The following is a 26254-nucleotide window of genomic DNA, read 5'->3' as shown; positions in this document are numbered from 1 at the left end:
AAAGGTCATGGTTTAATTTGTTTGAAAATGACAAATGCAACAATTAGGGTGTTTTTTTTTTTCAAGAAGTATCTCTTTTTAATTGTTTTTAATTTTTAGGTTTTCAGTTTATTTTCTTATTCAGGCAACCACTCATTCACTAGGGACACTTTTACTTGGCATTGGATTCATATATGGTAATTTTGCCAACATTTGTTCTTTATCTTTCTTGATGCCTTTCTCTCATCTGAAGCAAATTTAATTAAAAATATTTTGCTTTGAGCTTGAATCCTTATTTTGATTTAGACTTAGCATTAATAATGACTATATAGATTACTTGACTCACTGGAATGTGAAAAGGTATACTAATATATATCAAATGTGTGTTCTTAGGTCTGAGTTCTTTATCCAATCAATAATTGCAGTTTAGGATAACCGAGAAGCTTTCATCATGTCCTTTTGGATGACATGTCGGTGTGGTAGGAAGCATACCACCTGGACTTTCTGTTTACTAGCGGTGTGACCTTGGGCAAGTCACTTAAACTTGCGGTCTTTACTTTCTCACCTGTAATGTAAGAACTGAGAGATTTTCATTAAATGCTTTCTATGGCCGTATTTGGTGTCTGTAATTCTGTGATTCAAATAATATATTTTGTGTTTTCATAGTTAAAATCTTTAAACCATTTCTTATTTTCTTAGAGTGTAAAACATTAGAAAGAAATGCTATCGTTTTCAAGGACTTTGGGCACTTAGTCCAGGGGTAGTTGGTATGAGTAAAACTTGGCTAGAAAATCCAGCACTGACTGGTAAGTAGCAGAATGAGAATACTCTGGAAAGCTGTGATTATAGTTGGTGTTAAGTCTGAGCTGCTGATGGTCACATCATTGTGATTTCTCTTGGTCTTTTATAATCTGCTTGTCAAGTCTTTTTATTACAATAATTACATAAGTCAAAATTTTCCTTTCCAGTGCTATTCTTTTCCAGTGAGTACACATATTAAATTTCTGTATAATTTAGGACATCACCATTTGCTGAAAGTACTTACGCTATTTCTTTATCCTGACATTTTTAACTCCCAAATGACCCCTTATCTAGAAGACTATTCTTAAAATCTTAATATCTCTTATAGGAATTGGATAGTTTTCTGACTAAAAAATATCCATCTGCTCTGGTCACACTGTGACTTCTTTTCCGAGGTAGAAAATTATTCCATACTGGTAATTAACTTGTCATTTTCTATATGCACCGTAATTTAAGATGATTTGACAAATTAGCACAAGCATTTCTTAGAGTATTTCAGGAGCAGCTTCTCATTTTCCTAAGAAGGCAGCAGGTGCTTTTTCTGTAAGTTTGGCATAATCTTTGCTCATCCTCAATGAGTGGCCGTTAAAAAATAATTTGTCAGCTGGAATCCTAATCATTTGAAAGGCTGAGGGCATTTCTGAAAATGCTTAATAGCATTAGGGAGTAATTTTCTTATCAACCTGTATATCTGATCTAAATGGCCATGAGATTCTCCTGAGAGTGACTAGGAATTTGAACTTTAAACATGGCCCCTTAACACAGTATGGGTCTTTTTTGTAGAAGATCAAATACACTTTGATCTTTGAGGAACAGGGATTTTTGGTAGATTCTTTATCAAGTAAATTTTTAGGAAAAAATTATTGGTTTCCTCCAATTCTAGTAGGGTCTAATTTCTTTGATTCTGGTTAATCATGGTTCTAGTGAAATTTCATCATATGTCTCACACATGGTTGCATCCCCACCTAATGTTCTGAATGAATCTTTTACCTTATAGCATTTTTCTCAGATAACTCCTAGGTTATATCTTTTTTTTTTTTTTTTATGAGAGAAGTCTGAGTCTCTTGGGTGTTGAGTGACTTATGCAAGGTCACCCAGAAGGTCAATGGCAAAGCTAGAAATAGAATCTAGGTCTTGTGACTTCCAGTGTGTTTCTCCTAGATATGTGTTAGCTCCTGAAATTAATATGTTAATGAAATTGCCTTATGGGGTGTATAATTGCCATTCAACTTCTAGTCTGGAATTAGCTTAGGCAAATCCTTTCATCTCCCTCTGCACCTCCACCAACTCCCATATGTTCTAGTGTAGAAAACATTTTATTCAGAAAGCAATTGTAAGCAGCAAAGTGTGTGTGTGTGTGTGTGTGTGTGTGTGTGTGTGTAGAGAGAGAGAGAGAGAGAGAGAGATAGAAAGAGAAAGAAAATTTATACCCAGAAGTCTAGATTGGTACATTACATCAAGAAACTATTTTAAGATCCCAGAGAATTAACAAAAGATTCAAGGATTGTAAAGTATACATTAAGTGTAATATAAAATTCATATAGAAAGCCTTCAAGATCAGAAGGCCAGATGTCCATATTCTGGTTCTGTGAGTAGGCATGTTTCATGCCTCTATCAAATTTACATTATTTTGCAAATTACGTTTACAAGCATTTCTGCATTTTTTTATCCATACTACAATTATGAGAGATATTCATAAGCACACAGGATCCTGAAGCATCTTCTGAAATCTCAGAGAAGAAAAAAGGGATAATTTCTTGAATATATTTTCCTTAAGATTCAAATCCTTTTGCAAATCTGAAATTCATGAGTATAATATGGAGCAGTGCCATTTATCAGAAGATTCAATTCTCTGTCTATACAAGAGAATAGTTTATGTTATATTCATTTCCTTCCTCATACAGTTAGAATCATTGCGATGACATCCTAAAAATAATTTTGTAAAGAATGAAAGAATACAGATTATCATATCACTATTTTGCCCAGAAACTTTTAAATACGTACAAATTCAGTCCAAATGTATGTAGCATCCCCTGTGCTTTGGGGCCTGTGTGGACCGTGGCTTCCCCAGCTTCATGGGAAACCTCCGCTCAGTACGTGGCTTTTTCTCCTTGGGCTCTAAACACTGTTTGATGTTTGTCCCTCCATACTTTTGTGTCCCTCCATACATTTGTGCTTTATGGCCTATAGACAACTCGAAGATTCTCTTTGCTTTCCCAAAGGCTGCCTATTGTCTGTGTGCCAGCCAAGCTGCGGGACCATTCTGAAGCTTCTTAAGACTTTCTCCACACATCTTTCTTAGTAATGCCTTGATTCAGTATCACTGGACATGCCTTTGTCACTTATTTCCTAATTCAGTAGGTAGGTACCACCATATGACATCAGTTTTATTCTTAGCGTTTATGATACTGAAGTCTCATTAGCCTTCCACAGTTGTAGATCATAATTATGTTTTCTGACTATTCAGGTTTGACTTTTAGGCTTTTCTGTGTGTCTTGTTTTGCGTTTGTTTTTGTTTTAATAAATCGTGTACTATTTGGTCTTCAAAAGTTGTCTTTTTTTGTCTTACATCTAGATTTTAAAAAAATTTAAGAGGCTCCTTAAATAAAGTGCTTTGTCAGTTACGAGCTGAATTTTTCTTTCAAGTACCCAGAAAACTGAAATGACAGTGCATTAAACAGGGAGATTTATTTTTCTTTCACTTTACCAGAAGCCTCCATCCAAAACTAATGCAGCAGCCCGACAATGTCCTTAGGCACCAAGCTCCTTCTTGCTTTCTGTTGTATGTTCCTTAGTGTGGGGCTCTTTTCCTTTTATGGAAAGATAAATGCAAATCTCCAGTCATCCTGTTCACATTCCTGGCATACAGAATGGGAAGCACCAAGGGCATGCCGGCTTGCTCTGTCAGATGTTAACATGCCACCCTGAGGTAACCCGGAGCTTTTGCTTACATTTTACTGGCTGGGATCCTGTCATGTGGTCGACCCTGGAGACAGAGGAAGGCAGGAAATGGAGGCCTTGAGCTCCCCACACCGTCTTCTCATCAGAGTTGGGATTCATCAGGGAGTGGGGGCACAGCTATTCTTGGTGGGCACCTCACCCTCCCTTTACAAGTGCTTCTAGCATATTAGGCGTTCAGTAAATATTTGTCCCCTGAGATTTTTATTTGTTTCCAGATGCAAAATATGGTTAAGCTTTTCAACAAAATGTATTCCATTACTTATATGATGATAGGCGAAGATACAGTAAGTGGGGAGAGGGTAGAGCTTCTGAGGAGAGGCAAGTGATGGAGACCACAGATGGCTGGCCTGCTTGGAAGGTGTTTGTGATGTAGTAAGGAATATGAGGGTCCCTGGGTGGCGCAGCGGTTTAGCGCCTGCCTTTGGCCCAGGGCGCGATCCTGGAGACCCGGGATCGAATCCCACGTCGGGCTCCCGGTGCATGGAGCCTGCTTCTCCCTCTCCCTGTGTCTCTGCCTCTCTCTCTCTGTGTGACTATTGTAAATAAAAAAAAAAAAAAAGGAATATGATTATTGTTGTTTACCCAGAGTTCTCATGCTTGCTAATCCTTGATCTTTCTTCTGCCCTTTTAATTGTTTACAGGGTAACTTCAAGGCGTATCCATCTAGGAAGCGTACCACACAGACAAATGGATTCTGTGTTTTCACAAAGTATTTCTTTTCCCGAGAAGTGAATCTTGAGGAAATGTGATTTAGTAGAGATCGTTGGTGTGTTTTAGGGTCAGGAGGCTCTGCGTTTGAGCTCAGCTCTGTCACTGACCAGTGGTATGACTTTGGATGCCTTCTTTTAAACTTTTCTGAGAATCAGTTTCTCTGTCTTGGGGATAATGACGCTTCCTCACAGAACAGTCATGAGGATTAAATAGGAGAAATATTTAGAAGTACTTGGCACATAGTAGAAGCTCAACAAACGCAAGTTCCCTTTTTCCCCCCTTCATCTATGAAATGGCATGTTTTACTAGTTTCATAAGGGTTGAAAATCTCCCTATTAGTACAAATATAAATTTTTTTGTGTCCTATCCTATTAAGGTAGTTATCTAAAAATTCCCTTGTAACAAATGAATCGAACAAAAAGTAGTTGACCTTGATGTAATGCAGCCAGGGAGAGAAAGACAATGTGCCTTTCATTGTTTTTAAAAAAGATTTTATTTATTTATTCATAAGAGACACACAGAGAGAGGAAGAGACACAGGCAGAGGAGAAGTAGGCTCCATGCAGGGAGCCTGATGTGGCACTCGATCCTGGGACCCCAGGATCACGCCCTGAGCAAAGGCAGATGCTCAACTGCTGAGCCACCCAGGCACCCCACAATGTACCTTTCAAATGCTGGTTCCCTCAGCTTTCTGTAACTTTAGGTGGGCTCTAATGGAATTAAAGAAATTAATCCAACTATTATATTGGTGATTTTTTTTTTTTTTAAATCTGGAAACGTAGATTTAGCTATAATAAGATAGGTTAGCTTATTTTTCTTTTCACTGTACTGGGAAGGATCAGACAGGGACATTGGAGTTATGTATTTGAAACAGGTAAAATTGTGCCCAATATTAAGACATTGTTTGAGTAGACAAAGGTGACATTACTGAAATGTTAACTATATGACAGCAGAGGCTGTGTCACTTGATCATCACCGGACTCAAGTGCCCAATGTAGGGAAGGTACAAGGTTGGTATATAATTACTATTAGCTGATATATTTGTCTCCCTGTTGCATTCACTTCATTCTCACCTGTTTTCACACCTGTGGTGAAAAGCCATGCACTTAGGGGCCAGGTCAGCCGGTCCACCCTGCCTCTTCATTACATTTTTCCAGCTCCAGTTTGCTACTGTGGACAACTTGGTATCTTCACTGCCCTAGGTACACACCTATAAAATAAAAACAGCTCTAATGTGTTCAGCACTGATGACACCTTCCCTTAAGTCCTCGTGAGAACTCAAACCCAGTTTTGTATGAGGAATGTAAGGCTCAGGGGGGTGGGGTGGGGGGCGGGGGGCTGGCGGCCAAATGTCCTGCTCAAAGCACATGTCTGGTCTGTGACCAGGCCGGCCTGAGCTCCAGGTCAGTGCCGTGCCTGCAGCAGGCCGCCTCTCCCACCGCATGGGCGTGCATGCTGCACTTGGCCTCCTCCCGCAGTCCTCTTGTGGGACCAATCTCACCTTCCTGCTGATCTTCCTTTTTCCTCTTGTCATTTTTCTTGTTGTGCACTCAATCTTGCCTCAAAGACAAAGCGATGAAACTGTATGTCAGAGTTCCTTAGAGCTCGGTGGGACTGTACGAGTCTCTTGAGGTTCACTAAAAGCCTGTTTGCTTTCAAAACTGATAGTAGGGGGAATCCCTGGGTGGTTCAGCGGTTTGGCGCCTGCCTTCGGCCCAGGGCATGGTCCTGGAGACCTGGGATCGAGTCTCATGTCAGGCTCCTTACATGGAGCCTGCTTCTCCCTCTGCCTGTGTCTCTGCCTCTGTGTGTGTGTGTGTGTGTGTGTGTGTTTCTCATGAATAAATAAATAACATTAAAAAAAAATGATAGTAGGGACATGTGGGTGGGTTGGCAGTTGAGCGTCTGCCTTCAGCTCAGGGTGTGATCCCGAGTCCAGGGATCAAGTCCCACGTCAGGGGCTCCCTGCAAGGAGCCTGTTTCTCCTTCTTTCTATGTTTCTGCCTCTCTCTCTGTGTCTCTCATGAATAAATAAAATCCTTAAAAAATGTTTAGTAAAAATTACTTATATTAATTGAGTCCTACCAGTTTGCCAGCAGTTTGCCCATTCTATAGTATGAAGAATGTAGGACTCAATACTAGTGACCCGGTGGTTTAGGATCTGATCACAGAGTGGACTCCAAAGCCCCTGTCACCATGAGCCCCTGGACTGAACCTCCATATGAATGAGAGCCATGACTCATGTTGTTTTATAAACCACAATGCCTGGTCCGCATTTGGCAGTGAAGGCAGATTAAAAATCCTTGGGCTCAGACTCTTGCTTGGGGGCAGTCTTGGGACTGGCTCTCCTGGCCGTGCCCCAGCACCCCAAGTCAAATCTAGAAAATAATAATCTCTTTTTGGCAGAAGAAAGAAGCAAGCCTTTTGGTAATTTCAGGCATTAAACCCTCTGAGAGGGTAGGGTAGAGGTTTTCTACCCTTGAAGGTTATTAAAAATACTCGCTCCTCAGACAGTTCCTAAAGAGGAATTCAAAAGTCATTTTTGGTAGAAACACCACTGTCAGAAAGTGATTGTAAACGCTTCCTGATTGGCTGTGCGTGTTTGGACATCTACATTCAGTTGGGCTTGTGAAAATACCAGGAACTTCATTTTGTATAAAGTTTCAGAAGTCAAATCCGTTTACATAGTTCTAGTTCTGTCAAGATTCAAAGAAGTATTTTAACATCACTTTCCTAAATGCCAGGGAGAACCTCCAGCTTGAGTTCTAGGAAAGACTGTTACTGAGGTGACTTTATACACAGTGTGTGTGTGTGTGTGTGTGTGTGTGTGTGTGTATAAAACGTAGCCAAAAAAATCCTTATTGAAGTTAAGATGTACACATGGTTTACCTGAAAAATTCAAATTGTTAAGAGTATTTTAAAATGGCTTTAAACTTTTTAAGAGCTTGTAATTATAATGGGACCTCTGTAGGGTTAACGATGTTAAAGTTGCAATTTTCATACCATTGTATTTTCTCTATTTGTGCTCACTGAGAAGTAAAGACTCCCTCTGCTGGCTGTTTCGGGACATGCACTTTTTCTGGCTAGTGAATGCTGCAAAAAGGGAAACCCCCAAAACAACCTGTCTTGACATTCAGAAAGCTAGGTACTTGGGGACACGTGTGCATTTTTATTTTTATGTTGTGGTTTTTAGTTATCTAATACCTTTATCCGAGATGCCATATAGATGCAGCGGCCTAAAGCAGCGTGAAAGTTGGGAGATGCTGAGTGGGAAACACAGGGTCAGGTGGGAGCCCGGAGAGATTCCTGGGCTGGCTCCGCCAGTGAATAGCTGGGCATCCCCACACAAGTCAGCCCCTCTTCAGGATCGGCTTCTTTGTTTGTAAAATGAGAGGATTTCAGTGGGTGTTCTCTATGAGACCTTTGACCTTTAGTATTTTGTGTTTCGAACAGTATTGATCACATTTCTCTTACAGGAATGTGCTCTATATGTGTTTTGCACTGATATCAAATAAATATTTAGGAAAACGAAGGAAAAGTAAAATTACAAAAATGGTTATAATTCACTTGCTCCTGGTACTGTCACACCATGGGAATGTTAGGTCTAGAAAGCGGTATTTTGTACGCTATTATAAGTTTATACTCTATATATACTATGATAATACCTCCCAAATGTCCCAGAAAGACTAAACACAGCATATTTCGCTGCTCCTATGGCACCTTCAATTACAAGAAGTGTCATTATTTTGCACTTCTCCAATTAAATCTGACATACCACTGATGGTAAGTTACATCCAAGTTTCAGAGAAGTTAAATGTGAGGAAATGTACTTTTAAAACTTAGTAAAATAAGGTTGTTCCTAAAAGTGCTTCAATTGATGCCAGGCAGCCTAAGAATTGCAGTAAAAAGTCCGATGTGTCCTGGGCACTAATAAATATTCTCCTTCCTCTCTTCCTGTTTGCCCCTCCCTAACTTGTCCTTCTCACTGTGGGACACTGTTTTTAACTTTTTTGCTTAGACATGTTGTATGGATATTCTGGGAATAAATGATCGCTTAAAGCCTGAAACGAGATACTGGAATAACATTGTGTCCAACATAAGCATGACCAATGGTTTTCTGCTTTAAATATGAATAAGCATTAGCACTTGTGAAGGTTTTTTTACTTCAAAGATGAATTAGTCAGCACTGGCATCTTCACAGGAATTACATGAGTTTTAAAAACACTGAGGTTCAGAGAACACTCCTTTGATGAAGTCATTGGAAACATTAGTGTGGGATTTGGGATTTGACCCTCTTTATTCATATTGGATTTAAGTCCTAAAATAACACACACACATACACACACACATATGTAGACATGTCTGTGCGTGGTTTAGGGTATCTTTAGACTTCGTTTTTAATGTTCGCCTTCTTTTATAATGAAATTGGAGCTGTTTCTTTTGCCTTTTATTTCCCCTACCACATAACAGAGCACACTGAAAGGGCTTACGATGATTTCTTCTTTGCAAAAAACCCCCATCTAAGTCTCTTTTGCTATCCTGGAGGGAGAAAGGACCACCAAGGAAGGAGCAGCCTGTAGGGCCCTTGGCCTGAGAAAGAGGCAGAAAAGGTCAAGAGCAGAGTTGGAGACTCAGATAAAGCAGAGGGGCATCCAGGAGACTTTCTGCAGCCCCCTTGACCTGCAGACTGGCTTTCTTCTCCTGGTTGGAAGCCTGGCCAGGCCCTGGTTTGGCAGTGTTGCTCTTCCAAGCTGCTCTTCCAAGCTTTCAGTGATAAATCCCCTGCCATGCCAGCTTTGGGGCATTTCCACACTGGGACCCTTTGGCTTAATGCTGAGTGGGAAACAAATTAATACATTCTAAATCTCCATCCTTATATTTTGAATTTATATCCAGAACTTCTGGAAGTTCTGCATGGATCTCCAGTGACAGAGGTCCTTCAACTCTGGATTCATTTATCTGTATATCCAGGCATGCCCTGTGATTTTCCTGTTGAGATGAAATAACATACAAAGGTACACGCATTCAGAGTTTTTACAGAGATTGCTGTGGGGATGACCCAGCTTGTGACCCTAAGGACTGCAGGCTAATGGAAAGAGCCTGGCTCTTTCGCTGGTGACTGGATGGACCTACCTCACCCAACTCAGTGCTGTCTTCATCTGGTTTTGAATGTGAGAGAAAAATTAACCTCAGCTTGGTTAATTAAGCCATTGTAGGGTAGATTTTTCTGTTACTTATAGAACCTGCTTCTAAATGGTTAGATCCTCCTGTGGTTATTTGTCGTATTCTCTTACCACTTTGTAGTCATATTCTTGTAAAAGTATCATTTAAAACTTAATTCTGTTATTTCCAACCACTGAAAAAAGTCAGTCGTGTATCTAAAAAATGATCCCATCTGTGGTGGCCGCCTCACTGGTTTGTGCTGATTGGTGAGGACCCTCTTTCTGCAGGCCTCCTGGCCCCGGCGCTTCCTCACCTGCTCTGCATGACTTAGTCCCTCTGATCTTGGCAAAGTGGTCTGGCTGCCGTTGTAGGCATATTTTTGCTTCTTTAGACCTTGGTGTGTCTCTGCCAATAAATATTTGTCCTGCCCGGGTGTCCTTGGACCGTGTGTGTGTGTGTGTGTGTGTGTGTATCTGTCTATCTGTCTGCGTATCCGTGTATTCACACAGAGTACCAGAATTGAAATGGACCAGAGAAATCACCTTATCCACCTTTGTTCAGTTCACAGATTTCATGAAAACTTGTGTATGTTTTCTCTTCGGTCTCAATGTATTTTTTTCCTCCCCTGGAGATTTTCAAACCCTATGAAGTTTCAGAACTACTGTTTTAAAATCCCTAATGTTGTCTTCTACAGGGCTATACATGATAGGTTCATTCATCACTAAAAGAATAGTTTTGGTTATCAGCTGTGTTCCAGGCACCGTACTAACTGTTGGGACACAATGGGAAGCAAACATTGATATCATTCCTGCTGTCATGCAGCATTTTCAGCAGTGGAGGCTGATGGATAGTAATTACATGGTTTTGGACATACCTACATGGAACAAAGGGCCTGGACCTAAACTGGAAGGGCCATTGAAACTCCCTGCAGAAATAATAGTTCGTCTCAGGGATGAAAAGTAGAAGGTGGGGAGACAGTGTAAAAAGCAGCTCTAGTAGTGTATGCAAAGGCCCTGTGTCAGGAAGGAGCATGGCTGTTTCAAGAAACTGAGAAAAAATAGTATGTTTGGTGTTAGAGAATAAGGAAAGGATTATAAGGCATCAATTTGAAAGGAGCTATGTGGAATAGACCTGTTTGTACCAGTCAATTTCTGTAGTTCTGATATTGGTGACAGTATCTGTTTTGAGTTAGTATCTTATAACTAATTGAATATGTATTCTTCATGCTTAAATAAAATGTATTCTTGAAATCTTTTTTAATGGAGAGAATTTAAGATATCCTACAACGTGATTTCTCTAAACTATGTACTATTTTGCTCTTAATAAATATTTGACAGCTAGAAAAATAACACAAGGTGGCAATAAAGAAGCAGTAGCTTTTCATGAGCTATTAGGGCCTTTTGGAACAGGTTTTGTTTTTAAAATATACCATTTTTTTTAGAGATTTGGAATAAGTAATAATGAATATATTATTTTCCATTTCCTTCAAGGGAACACACTGAGTTGCTTAATTCAAAATATTCAAGAATGTCTTCTTTTATCTCAGGACACTGCATTCCTTATTTAGAAGAATGTAAAAATCCAGGGCTGCTCTGACCTTGATATAAAAATATTTCTCATGATTTAGGTACATTCCCTATCTGTTAAAAATAATAGAGGGAAAAAAACCTGAAACATTGAAAGATAGCTTTATAATCTTTTTCTTTTTTTATGATAGTCACAGAGAGAGAGAGAGAGAGAGAGAGAGAGAGGCAGAGACACAGGCAGAGGGAGAAGCAGGCTCCACGCAGGGAGCCGGACCCGGGATTCCATCCCAGGTCTCCAGGATCACACCCTGGGCTGAAGGTGGCGCTAAACCGTTGAGCCACCCAGGCTGCCCACTTGGATAACATTTAAAGAGCTTTTAAAGAGCTGTAGAAATAAGCTTTACTTCACACCTCTGTGGGCCTTATTTATTGCTTCCTATTAACGGTATGTAAACAACATATATAATTAATAGATACAATAAAAGAATTAATGTTTCATTTTAGAAGTTAGATACTTTTCATTATAGTAAGGTCTTGGTAGTTAAACATGCTGTTTAAATTATTTTAAATTAAATAGTAATTCATAAGAATCAATGTTTAATTACATATTAAATGTAATATTTGAATGTCGTTAATTTAAAAATTAAATTTAAATTTTCCCAAAGTAGAAGCTTTGACACAGGAGATAACCATGTCCCAGTGATCTTTTTTCTCTTCTTTTGCTCTTTCTTTCTTTTTCTCCTTTTCTTCTTCCTTCTTTTAGTTTTTCTCACTTCATTTTGTGGATTCTTGGTCATATATTTATGCTTAAACCATGCTCATTTTTTTACCTGCTGAATGATTATTCCTCCTTCCTCCTTCTTTCTTTAAAAAAAAATGATAAGGGGGGGAAAGCTACCCTGTAGTTAATTACTTATCAAGGGGTTACTGCCCCCTTTACTCTGTGACATTGCCACATGACCGATGACAACCCTGAGTTCATTTCACATATTCCAGGATGGATCCAGGTTGGGAAGGAACTAGCTATACCATGCCATCACATTCCTGGGGTCTGCAGGGAGGAAGACAAAGGCTGGCCATTTGGTCATTGCCCAGTGCTTTCCTAAGTTTTTGAATAATCTGTTCTGAGAATCAGAACAGTGATTGTAGCAGATGGTGATTGTAGCAGATGAATACTATGCGTGCTTTGGGGGCAAGATGATATGTATTGGAGTGACTTTCAAATTTGATCTCGGGGATCCCTGGGTGGCTCAGCGGTTTGGCACCTGCCTTTGGCTCAGGGCGCGATCCTGGAGTCCTGGGATTGAGTCCCACATCAGGCTCCCGGCTTGGGGCCTGCTTCTCCATCTGCCTGTGTCTCTGCCTCTCTCTCTCTGTGTCTATCATGGATAAATAAATAAAATCTTTAAAAAAAATTTTGATCTCTTTGTTTTTCAGAAATGGCCGTTGTCTTATATTTTAAATATATTATCTTTTAGTCTCAAGGCTTTAGGGGCCCCAAACTTTCTTCTAAAAAGTTAACCATTTCTTGCCACTTCTGTATATTTGAATGTTGTTGTGTCTACTGCTTTGAAAATGGGTTTTTAATCTCTTGCTGCCACTTTTGTGGAGGGCAGTCTAGAGGACTTGAAGTATAAAGTGTATAAACTGCCTTGATAAGGATGTCAGCCAAAACAGAGGTCTGCTCTGCTCACATTCCAGCATATCCCCTGCAGGGGTTACTGTGTCTGTGCAGAACGTTTTCACTGCTAGATGCCATATACTCCCAGAGCAGTTTTTGAAGCTGTAAACCACTCCAAAGGCCAAGGTTGCCCTGACTGTCAGGATTACAGTGACACGGAAGGGTTGCCTAAACACAGCCTGTGTGTACATGGTTGGCTGTCCTTGGGCGCTCTGTTTATGCTGCAGGGATGTTATAGACAGACCTTATCGTGCATGTCTTTCTTGCTGGTCAAGTATCTATTCATTGATGAAACAAAGAAAGCTCCTATTCTTTAGTGTCAGGCAGGATTTCTTCCTGCTGGCATATCATTTCAGATGATCAGTTGGTATGCATAATATTTTCCTCCCCCTATTTTTTTCATGTTATAAAGGAAAGCTGGGAATTTGGACCGCCAAACTGGAAATTATAATATCCCTTTATTAAGTAGCGTAATTATATGATCTTAAAATCTCTTCTTTACCGTTCAGTATGTAGAAGAAACAGGATACCACTATTTTGCCCTAATGAGTCTTAAGAACAGCCCTGCTATTGTTTTTTTTACTTGATCACAAACATTTTTAATCTAGTTTTATTTTTTAAGATTTATTTATTTATTCATGAGAGACACAGAGAGAGAGGCAGAGACATAGGCAGAGGGAGAAGCAGGCTCCATGCAGGGAGCTTGATGCGGGACTCCATCCCGGGAGTCCAGGATCAGGATCTGAGCCAAAGGCAGACGCTCAACCGCTGAGCTACCCAGGCGTCCCTTTAACCTAGTTTTAATCCATCCTAGTCATGGAGGTTTTCAGATGACTTGACTTCCTCTCTTAAATAGGACGGTTTTGTGGAGTAATACTTTTGGCAAGGGACATATTCAACTCTACTAGAGAGTATAGGCTTAGATTATCTTTCCCTTTTTCATAGATTTCAAGGAGAAATAAATAGTAATAAAATGAGACTCTGACAAGGCACCCTTTTGTAGAATAAGGAACTTTTCACATTTATTGAGTAGATTTCAGAGATGACAGGGATTTTCCGCTGCTTTCATATCAATTAAAATACAATTTTAGTGGATCCCTGGGTGGCTCAGTAGTTGAGACCTGCCTTCGGCCCAGGGAGTGATCCTGGAATCCTGGGATCGAGTCCCACATCAGGCTCCTTGCCCTGCATGGAGCCTGCTTCTCCCTCTGCCTCTCTCTCTGCCTCTCTCTCTCTCATGAATAAATAAAATATTTTAAAAATATATAATTTTATCATTCTTAGATAAATGTGTATTTGGGGATAAATGTCAAAATTAAATAAAAGTTTAAAAATACGAGTTTGAAACTGAGCTCAAAAGAAAATATTAAGCTTTACTTCCAGCAGGTGTTACTCATTTTAAAATGAGTACATGTACCTATTCCAAACATTGAATTGGCCTAGTCCTTCTAAATATATGTCTTTTGATTCTTGACAACCTGTGTCTTTCAAATTTGCAGTGACATAGTCTGAAAAAAATAATTGGCATTTCCTAATTGGGTAGATACCTTTTTCATTTTCCCTAGATTTACCTCTTGTTCAATTCTTGCCCACTTCTTGAATTTGGCTTAGGCTTCAGAAGGTCTCCAGTTTAGTTTTGCTTTTTTTTTCTTTTAAATTTCTCAGTTCCTCTGATATAAAAGAGGCATACTTCTGTTAGCCCAGGTGATGGGAGTTCACTGGAAAGAAACATGGGTAGCCAGGAATTACTGGGAACCTTCTCAGTGGCCACCATGACATTCTCCCCCACCCCACCCCCATCTCAGGCATGACATTCTCCCCCACCCCACCCCCATTTTCTCAGGCATGAGGGAATTGAGACAGTGGCTCATGGTTGTGCCACGTGAAGGAGCAGCCACAGGGTCAGATCCTCTTTTCCCCTCAGGAGTGGACATCTTCAAATGGCTTTTGTCAGGAGCATGCACCAGCACCTGATCCAGTTGGTGGTAGCCACAGCACATGGAGATACAGTGGACAGCGTCCCTTAGAATCCTACCAATTATCTAACCTGGATACGGATCCTCAAGACACATGCTAAAGAGCATTAACCTCCTGCATGCCATCATGGGAAACACTGAGATTCCAAACGGACCTTGGGATCTTAGTGAACCACATGTATTAATGAACGAGAAAATGAATCAATTGAAGTGAAAGCTCAAACAAGTGCACCTGATTTTGACTGTGTATTTTCATATACCACTTTATATAGCAACCTCAGTGATTTCACAACTCAGAACTGCCCACAAACAGCGATACTAAGTCAATTCTTACCTAGAACTATTTATCAGAAAACTTGTTTCTTTCTTGATTATTGAAAAGAATTTTAATTTACCGAGCTTATTCACATACTTTGTGACAAAATATTTTTAAAGTTTATAAATATGTATTGAGTCCCTCCTATGTCAAAAACACTTTGATTGGCACTACAGGGGTACAAAGTTCATTTGTTCCAAAGATCTTTATTAAACCATACACTGCCTTGGGCTAGGTACCTTAAGTATGATGTCAAATGATAAATAGATCCTTGAAGGGATTTATTAGTACAGTTGAGGAAAAAGACATGCAAATAGAAAATTACAAAATAAGAGCATGTAAAAAGGGCACTATAAATTACAAAGCCTTGGGCAGTCAGGGAGGACTTTCTGAAGGCAGTGCCATGGAAGCTGGGGCCAAATGATAAGGTAGGAATTTGCCAAATTAAGCATGTTATTGGTGGTTGAAGCATTGATTCCAAGTAGAGGATAACTCACATGCAACCAAGAACAGGTTGCAAGTACTTGTCACATTTGGCTAGGATCACAGAATGATCTGTTGTGTAGGTTGGTTTCCTGGAGGGTGTGCATGTCGTGTGCATGCTAGAGTTTGGGCTTTATTGCATGGGTTCCCTGATTCTCTTTTTACTCCTCTTGATCTTTGAGACTTTCTTGCCTCTAAGTCAACATTACATATTGGTATTTCTCAGGGTTTGGTCCTAGATTGTCTTTTCTTTTGTTCTTCCTTTTCTCCCTCACCAGATGTATCCATGTCTATGTGTTTGTTTACTACTTAAAAGCTCGATGGTTCTGATGTCAGTTCTGAACTTAGGACCATGCATCCCTGTTACCACCATCCTGCCCATCACTTTGGTTTCCTTAGGAACAGGCTACCTGTTGGCTGCCCCTGTCATCCCTCACTTCTCTTAGTCCTTAGAACCTACCAGATTCCTTCTGGCAGGTTATGTCTCTCCTAACCCCATTTTATGGTTAGTAATATACAGCATTTTTATGCCCTAGTTTGTAATTATTTTTTTAATACTGCTTTCCCTACTAGACTTTAAGCTCTCTGAAGGAAACAACAGTCACTCTCTGTGACAGCCTTGTACTAAAACACTTAGTGAAGGATGTGCACCTTATAAGAGATCTTAGTAAACATGATGAGCTGCTTGAGTTAGGACGATGGGGAGCCACTGAAGAATTTCATTAGCAGAATGACCTGATTGGATTGACAATTAGCAAGTTTATTCTGCTAGCAGTATGGAGACTGAACTGGAGGGAGTCCACGGCTAGAGCAAGGGAGATAAGTAGGTGGGTGTTACCACTAGACACTTAGAGCCTCACAGCACATATGTGATAAAAACACAGAGAAATCCAATTCAGCTGATCCAGGAGCTCAGAGATACTCTCAGGACTCTATCTCTTAGCGTGGCTCATTCCATGGGGTCCTCATTTTCCCAGTCTTTACTTTTGTGGATGCTATCTGCTTCATCCTATGTCTGCCTACTGGAAAAGAGAGTCCACTCTATAGTTATGTGAATAGATTCTCTGATTGGCTCTGACTGGCTCTGGTTAGGTCTTATGCCCTTCTCTGAAATAATTACTGTTGGCAAAGGGATTCTGGGTGCTGGTTGATCAGTCTGGATAATATCTATCAGGATCTGAGGCAGTGGCCCGCTGGTAAGCTGGCCCTAAAAATATGTTTGTTTGTTTTTTTTTTTAAGGAAGACCTTATTTGTAGCAATTGCCAATTTCTTTAGTATACATGCTCACACCATGGCTGATTTCAAGGTAGATGCCTGGCTTGCAGTTCCTGAACATTTAACAACTGGCTCTTTTTTAAGCAAACAAGCCCCCTCCCCATGGCTGAGCTGATGGTAGAGTTTCCAGAACTACAAAGACTGATGGTGGGGGAGGGAGTGTGCTCTCGAAGGCAATAAGAATTTTGTTAGAAGAAGATAGGTGCCTGGTAGCCAGTCCAACAAGGAAGGTTGCACTGTACCATGCAAAGTATGCTTTGGTGTCATGATTTTATTTTACCTAAGAATTTTTTAAAGTTCTTGTATCATTTCCTTGAATAACATTGTTAAGCTCTATATAATATTCCATTCTAGGAAAGTACTGTCAGTTATCATTCTTTCATTGTTGAATATTTAGATTGATAGAATTATATGTAATGCTTTGTTGGATATGTCTATGCCTGAAGCCATTTTTCACATTTAGGACAGAGTTGCTGAGATAGTTTAACTATGTGAAATTACTGAATCAAAGGAATGGACCATTAATACTTTACAACAGGTATACAAAATAATTTTACCAATTCATATCACTCCTGTCACTGTAAGAGAGGAAGTGTTTCATCACACTGTTATTAAGGGTAATTTAAAAAATTGGTAGGACAGAATTGGTACATCATTTTAATTTGCACTTGTTTGAATTACTAAAAATGTCCATATTTTCATAACAAGTGTTTTCTTATAGTGAATTTTCTTACCATTTCTCACTTGTGTAATGTGCATATGTTGATCTTACTGTACTATTATCATAGGTATTTATCTTCTTATAATTAATTTACTATATAACATACCATAATTAATAGCAGAAATTCTAGCACATAGCACTACTTGGTAAATGTTGAGGGGACTATCGTATATGAAATTCTCTCTAATTCTGTGTAATTTAGGGTGACATTAGCTCCTGTAATAGATAAATACAAATTCATAGTAAGTGAACACAATAAAAGTTTATTTTTTGCTTATGTCAAAGTTACATATGGGTATTCTTAATTGGCTCATGTGGTCATGAAGGGGCAAAAGCTCCTTCTGTCCCATGACTTTTCTTCCCTCTTGGTCCTTGTCATTACCATTCAGTGGGAGGGTGGTATAATTGGTATATTGGGGGACAATATATGGGAGGTTTTTATGGCCTAGGCCTGATAGTGCAACATTGAATGTACTTATACTCCATTGACTAACACTCAATCCCACGGTCACAACTAATTGCAAGGGAAAAAAGAAAAGGATTTGATATACATCTAGCCAGTCTACCAAAATCTCCATAACCTGGAATAGAGAAATCTTTTCATAAAGGCTGATTCTACTTATTGCTTTTACTACCTATATGTATCTGGAAATAAATCACCCATGCTACTTGGATAATTTACAGGATATAAATATGGAATGGAAATATTATTAAAAGATATGAGGCTTTTTAATAGACCAGAGTGGTAGAGAAATGACCTTAAATTGTCATTCAGTGTCCTCTTGTAGACACTGAAGAGAGTGGAAGTTGTCAGACCAAGTGGTTTTGACAGATTATAAACAAGTCTTGGATAGGCAACATTCATTCAGTGTTTTAGGAAATTAAATGTACAAGAATCCATATAAGGACTTTGTAATCAGCACAACCAGTAAGTTTTTTTTATGACTTATTAGAATGATATTTTTAATAGGATATGTTAGCTCATTTTCTTGTTTCTACCTACACAGGTAATTAAAGTATACAGTGAAGATGAAACCAGCAGGGCTTTAGAGGTACCCAGTGACATAACTGCCCGAGATGTTTGCCAGCTGTTGATCCTGAAGAATCATTACATTGATGACCACAGCTGGACCCTTTTTGAGCATCTGCCTCACATAGGACTAGGTAAGGATGCAGAACCATAGTCCACATCATTGCATTTCTGTTCATTTCAATCATATGGCAAAGATTTTCTTCAGACAGAAAGAAAAGAGAATTATGAATAGTCCTTTTCTTTATTTTTGGTGTTGGTGGTTGGGAGACAAAGAATGTATCACAAAGTGAAAGTAAGGGTAGAAATATTACACATTTCCTACACTTCTTTTTTTTAATATTTTATTTATTTATTCATGAGAGGCACACACAGAGAGAGAGAGAGAGAGAGAGAGAAGCAGAGACACAGGCAGAAGGAGGAGCAGGCTCCATGCTGGGAACCCGATGTGGGACTTGATCCTGAAACTCCAGGATCACACCCTGGGCTGAAGGTGGTGCTAAACTGCTGAGCCACCTGGGCTGCCCCATTTCCTACACTTCTTTGTTTAAATAGCGATCGATGGGAATTTGGGAGCCAAAACATAAGGTACAAATTGATAGATAAATTTCTTTCTTGTTTTCAAGATTTTATTTGTTTATTCAAGAGAGACACAGAGAGAGGCAGAGACACAGATGGAGAGAGAAGCAGGCTCCCTGTGGGGAGCTGATGTGGGACTCAATCCCATGACCCTGGGATCATGACCTGAGCCACAGGCAGTTGCTTAACCACTGAGCCACCCAGGTGCTCGATAGACGAATTTCATAATAATTTTTGGTAGCACAATGAACAGTTTTTGAGAAGTTAATAAAATAAACTGTTTTTTGAATTGTCACACAGACATGGGAAGTATCAATAGTGGTAGTTCTGGCACCTTAACTTTTTCTTGAAGAATTAAGTAACTTCTTTACCTTTTAAAGTCAGAAACATAAAGAACAATTGTTAAAAAAATATATTTTTAATTTGAAGTGCATCTCTGTGTTGTAAAATGTAGAGGGTTTTTCCCCCTAATTTTTAAGAATAAGTTATAGAAGATTTTCATTCTTCTGCTAGAGGGAGACAAAATTTGGCAACAGTACTATTTTACCTTTTCTTATTTTTACAGATATTAGTGTTAAAAAAAAAAAACATGTTCCCATAATAAGTAGTGAAAAAGAAGTAAGTTTGCTATGATAATGTCATTCGATTCTTTGAATTCCATATGAGTTTCCTGTGGCTGCTGTAACAAATGACCGTAAACCTGGTGGCTTATAACAACCAAAATTTATTTTCTCACAGTTCTGGAGGCCAGAAGTCTGAAATCAGTATCACTGACTTGAAATCAAGGTATTGTCAGGGACACACTTCCTCTGGAGGTTCTAGGAGAGAATCTGTTCCTTGCCTCTTCCAGCTTCTGGTGGCTGCTGGCATTCCTTGGCTCTGGCTGCATCACTTCAGTCTCTGTCTCTGTGGTCACAATGGAGCTTCCTCTTCTGTCTGTCAAGTCATCCTCTGCCTCTCTCTTACAAAAATGGTACTGTTTAGAGTTTACCCAGATAATCATCCAGGATAATCTCTTCATTTCAAGATCCTTTAATCATATCTGCAAAATCCTTCCCCCCAACCCCCCTCCATATCAGATAACATTCACAGAAAACCTGAATTCTGAAGGTATGTCATACTGGCCAGTATGACATGCTGTCTCGCCTTCTTAGAGCAGAAAAAGTTCAACATATATTTTCTGCATTGTTGTTTGTAACTAATTTAACTTCTATTCATGACCATGAATCTCCTAAAAGTATAGTTTTAACTCTCAATAGATACTCGCCATATTCTAAACTACTTTTATATGTGTTTGTGAGAATACAGCTTTTTTTTAAAAGATTTTATTTATTTATTCGAGAGATAGAGAGAGAGAGAGAGAGAGAGAGAGGCAGAGACACCGGCAGAGGGAAAAGCAGGCTCCAAGCAGGGAGCCAGATGTGGGACTTGATTCCAGGTCTCCAGGATCAGGCCCTGGACTGAAGGTGGCGCTAAACCACTGAGCCACCCAGGCTGCCCAGGAATACAGCTCTTAATTAGCTTACTATGTAATTACAATATTTTATACTCTTAATTTTTTCTTTTGGAGCAACTTTAAAAACTTTTTTTTTTTTGGTTATAGTCACTACAATTAATCCCTAAAATAGCTTGATGTTTAATGATAAAAATCTACTCTTTAAATCAAGTATCAGTTTTCACTGAAACCACACAGAAAATTATATTAAGGAATAAAATGCACAGGTCTTTTAATGTAGAGACTTAAAATGGAACATTGAGAATTAATTTGAGTTACATACTAAATTTAAACTTTTAGGCATCAAATAGAAATGTATTTATCCATTACTCTATTTTCTGGAAATGCTGAAATAAAATCAAAGATGTGAGAATAGTGTCTCATGGCTTCATCAACCATGCATTAGACCAAAGATTATGAGAAAGAAATTGTTTCACAGCTTTCTTGTGTTCTTTTTCTTTCCTTTTGTTTTCACTTAGATTATATCTTTTAAAAAAAAGATTTGATTTATATATTTGACAGAGAACATGAGCCTGTGCACACACAAGGCAGGGGAAGAACAGAAGCAGCCTCTGCACTAAGCATGAGGCACAAGGTGGGCTCAGTCCCAGCGCTGCTCAACTGACTGAGCCACCCAGGCACCCCACTCAGGTTGTATCTTTAAACAGAAAAATGCCAATATAATGCTGCCCCAATACTAACGCGTATTAGATTTACCAGCTTCTTTTTCTTTCTTTTATTGGTTTATTTATTAGCTGCTTTAGTTCTGTAAGGATGCACTGAAACATTAGATGATAGCTAATGAAAATCTCTATTTTCTTTCTTTCTTTCTTTCTTTCTTTCTTTCTTTCTTTCTTTCTTTCTTTCTTTCTTTTTTTCTCCGTTTTAACATAATCTGTGTTTCCTTTTGTGGACTACCTTCTTTTTGTGTATGTGTGTGCACCTAAAAATTCATCTTATTTTTTTTTTTCTTTTCACTTTACAGATTTCAAAAAACTAGGAACTCTCCCTGCCTTTTCCTGTTGACTTACTCAAACAGCTTAAATATCTGTTTATTGACTATTTTATGCCAAGCCTATTTTGTGTGTAGATCTTGGGGAGTAGATTATGAACATAACAGACAAAAGATACTGCCCTTACGAGTTTGCATTCTCATGGGAAGAGAAAGTAAGAGACATATGGCTAAAATTTGTAATCCCTTAGGTGATGATAAGTATAGGTTTCTCCTGCTATCTGTAAGTAGAGCACTCCTGTGAATACTTTTGTAAGCTGAAATGGTATAGAGCAAAGAAGTATTTACTGTTAATTTATATGGGAAAACATTTGAGCATTCCCAGATCCCAGAAATAACCTCTCTTAGCATTTTCTGATATCTTAGGACACATCTTGCCAACAGATGCACAAAATAAAACAAGATAAAGCACAGATGCTCCCAGACAAAGTTCAAAGCTATGAGGGCTTGCTTGATGCTGAGATGCTGAGTGTAGTTCCCTGGAAGGAGCTTGGCAGGACCGCTCTCCCTGCTGCTCTGTGGAGCCTGCTGCCTTTATAAGGGCTCATTGCAAAGCACACGCTGAATGGTATTTTCACTTTTCACCTTTTTTGTAAAAGCAAAAATCCTCCTTGGATTTCTGTTGGTTGGCATAAACAGGTACTAATGTAGGTCTTTTTTTTGTAAAAGCAAAGGGGTGAAATGTGAACTTTTAAAAACCTCGAGTTGCCTGTGCTGGGGAAAAGAGGAAAAGGCAAGGAAGAAGGAAAGAGCATCTTGGCGGAGGAGGGGGAGTGGGCGACACAGTTTAAATAGAGGGATCAGTGAAGGTGTCCCTGAAGTATGATGTTGAGGAGAATATTTGTGGCAGTGTGCTTGTGTTCAGGCAGTGGCCAGAGGCCAGTGCTTTTGGAGCAAGAGTGCAGAGTGATGGAGTGGATTTCGGTAGGGTTGCTGCAGAGCCAGCTCATATAGGGTCTTATATTCCACGGAGGGGCTTGGCTTTTACACTGAGTGAGAAAATAAAGTGACTGGAGGTCTTTGAGTCAGAGAGCAATATGATCCTGATTTAGTTTTGAAAGTATAGTTGACCCTTGAATAACATGGGTTTGAACTCTGTGGATCCACTTATATGTGTTTTTTTCCCCCAATAAATCCTGTTCAGTACTGTAAATTTATTTTCTCTTTCTTATGATTTTCTTGATAACATTTCTTTTCTCTAGCTTACTTTTGTGTGAGAATACAGTATATAGTACATGTAATGTCAGAATATGTATTAATCGACTGCTTATGTCATCAGTAAGCCTTCCAGATTTTTGACTGCAAGGGGAGGTCTGTACCCCTATCCTCCACATTGTTCAAGGGTCAACTGTATACTACCAAGAAGGCCAGAATTCAACCGTTTAGAGGCTAATAAGCAACTTTGTTTTGCTTCTACATCAAACTACCTGTGGCTTCCTGGATCAATAAATCCTGGCCTATCTGTCATTTCTGTCATTTCTCCTTGTACCATCTTCACAGTATAGTCTACACTGGTATGAGATGTGATACTTTTGAGACTCTGAAGCTTTAGAGGTGAGAACATGGTGACTTGTGGGATAGGTGAGAGAGAGTTAAGGGTTTTCTGTACTTGAGGTCACTTTAATGACCAAGAGGAGCTTAGGAAAGGGTCAGAGACATTTTATATTGTTAATAAATATGCTACTATTGTTGCTTTTGATATGTTAAAACACATCACAAATTCTAAAGTCAGATGGAAGAGCACTTAACGTTCAAAATATGATAGATTTATGGAATTGAAAGTGTTTTCAGAGAGACATTTTCTGTGGCAAAGGAAACTTCAGTTTTAGTAGTTTTTTTATTTTATTTTATTTTATTATTTTATTTTATAGTAGTTTTAATATGAATGCATATGTGTGATAGCTGCTATTAATGTGCATCGTATACATGCAAGGCACAGAATGAGAGGTTTAATGTTTAATGTTCTCATTACTTAGCCTCATTGCAACCCTGCAAGATGTGTTTTCTCATCTCCCTTTGACATATAGGAATACAGAGACTCAGTGATGAAATTCCTTGCCTAGAATCAAACATGGCTCACATGTGGGTCCTTTCAGATTCTAAAGTCTACGCATTTTCCACTGAAGTGAGTTTGTTTCTCTTCACGTTCCTAGGATTCCATGGTTGGTTTGTCTCTTTCTCACTCTCCATCTTTGTCTCTCATGCGTGGTTTGAGTAAAAGTTAAAATTTTGAACGCTCAAGAAAATTTTCAGATAAATTTTTCTTAACAAGGTAGTATTGAAATTACTGTGGTCCACCTCATCTAACCCAGTTCACTTCATAGCAGAGCAAACTATTTCTCTTGACTGAGCAAGAGGATCGTGTTGGAAATTACTTATCCTTGAATTGGTTTATAACATAAACGGTAATATGACATTTGGAACTCTGAATACAATATCAATATTTCATCTCCTCTGGCAGTAATTATTTAACGTATGCTGCTGGGATTTTTAATAGGCAGAGTAAATCATGGAAGGCAGCTAAATATCCTAATTTTGTTACAAATCTCTGATTTGCCTGATTTGTGATCATGTTATGATGAGGTTCTAGTTTCACACAGTTTCATAGACACTGAATTTGAAATATCAGTACATCAACAAATATTTGCCCTGCTCACATACGTAACATTTTGTAACTGGTATGTTTTAGTTCATGGCCACTGGATGTCACTGTCGATCCCCAGATGGAGCCCTCTGCTTTTATAATCAGCATCAGAGGATTGAGGGGGGGAGTGGGGTGGGGACAGAAACTTCAGTTTTAAGTCCTCTGGAACTTAATGGGATCCATGTTTGTCTTGCTCCCATTTTGATTCCTAATTGAAGCCATGGTATGAAGCAGTGGCAATTAACATAGTACCTCAAGCGCATACCTATAGACTCCTCGGGAAGAAGAATTAATTGTATTTTAGTGTCATTGCTAGGGACAGCTGAGAGTTCCATTGTGAATATCATTGTGGAGTGGCTTTAATAAGCAAAATGAATGACTGGAGGCTTTTAATGAAACCATTTTTATGTGTGCAGCTAAACCCACGTGATCTCTTTTAAGACAGAAACAGTGCACAGCAACGACGAGTTAACGCCTCACAGCTGCCTGCTTTGAAGCTGCTCCTTCACTTTTTTTCTCTTTTACAAAAGAGTCACAAGTGTTTTTCCTGTTGTCTGGAGCTGATACGCAGTTGTACTTTCAGTGCTGTTTGTAACCTACAGAGTTGTGACCACCCTTATCACCAGCACAAATAATTGTGACGCCTTTAGGGTATGTGGCATCAGGCTTCCTTCTCTCCTTAGACTGACCTGAGCTTTGAGGAGGCACTATGTCCTGGTGGCACATGAAGGCTACAGGCAGAGAATATGAACCCAAGAAGAGTGCTTATAGCTAACTCTGCCTCCTGGTCCAGCTGATCTTTCCTCCTCAGTGTTCATGTAGCCCGAGTTCGGGTCTTACCATCTCTCTCCTCAGGTTTATATTAGCCTTGTATTTGGTCCCCTTGCCTCTGCTCATACCAGCGTTATCCATGTGAATGCAGACCTGATTCTTCATGCGTTAGGGTCCAAGGTCCTTTGTGGGGCTTGTAGCACCTGTGACCTAACTATCCCTCCTATGTCCAGCCTTCTGTCTCCCCGCCCCTCCTCCACTTTAAGTTTATACATTAAAGAAGTGCATATACTTGCCCACATGCACTACAGTTTCCACTCCTTCGTTTTCTTGCTCACGCCATTAGGGCCCTCAGCGAGTCCTTTCTCACCCATCCTTACCTGGCTATACCTCTTCCAAAGCTTACTTGGAATTTTGGTCAAAAATGGTAGCAAAGGGGCAGCCCGGTGGCTCAGCCGTTTAGTGCCGCCTTCGGCCCAGGGCTTGATCCTGGAGACCCCGGGATCGAGTCCCACGTTGGACTCCCTGCATGGAGCCTGCTTCTCCCTCTGCCTCTCTCTCTCTGTGTTTCTCATGAATAAATAAATAAAATCCTTAAAAATAAAAAAATTAAAAAAAATGGTAGCAAAGGATAACTGCTAGCCATTTCCCGAAAATATCATAAAAATAAAGTAAGGTCAAAACCCTCAGCTGTCCAAGCTGACAGCCGGCGAACCTAGTGCCACAGTCTTAGAGGAGAAGAAAAAAGCAGTTGGTGGCACCCTAATGCTCAACCTTATGAAGTAGATTTGCCCCTTCTATCAGAGAGTAGGTAGGGAGACAGAGCTGTCTGTTCTGTGTTCCAAGCAGCTGTTCCTTGAGACAATTAGGATGCTTGCTGGAACTACCATTTCTCATACATCCTTTAGGAAATTGCAAATCCTGAACATAACAGAAGCACTGGGAGTAACTGATGAATTGTGTCCTGAGGTAGAGACATTTCCACAAGTACATGCTAGACTGGGGTGTGGAAAACAACCAAATTTTGCCAAGAAATAAATATAAGGTTGTTCAGGTAGTATTAATTAGAAAAATAAAACCTAATGATATAATAATAGAGGGATATAACAAATTACAATACATCCATAGGA

The 26254-nt window shown here is 39.4% G+C and overlaps 1 protein-coding gene across 3 annotated transcripts in view; it reads left to right on the top strand.

The window, feature by feature from the left end:
• Positions 1 to 26254, top strand: part of GRB14 (growth factor receptor bound protein 14) — a 115550-nt gene that overhangs the window by 54882 nt on the left and 34414 nt on the right. For all 3 annotated transcript variants that reach the window (XM_072751756.1, XM_072751755.1, XM_025994146.2), the window contains one exon: positions 18601 to 18757. In XM_072751756.1, the coding sequence (XP_072607857.1) occupies positions 18601 to 18757 (157 nt within the window). The remainder of the gene's footprint in view (positions 1 to 18600; positions 18758 to 26254) is intronic.

This window comes from Vulpes vulpes, chromosome 3, assembly GCF_048418805.1.
Source record: "Vulpes vulpes isolate BD-2025 chromosome 3, VulVul3, whole genome shotgun sequence".
In the NCBI taxonomy this organism is placed as follows: Eukaryota; Metazoa; Chordata; class Mammalia; order Carnivora; family Canidae; genus Vulpes; species Vulpes vulpes.
Note: the sequence above shows the minus strand (reverse complement) of the source record. Positions and strands in the feature narration are given on the sequence as shown.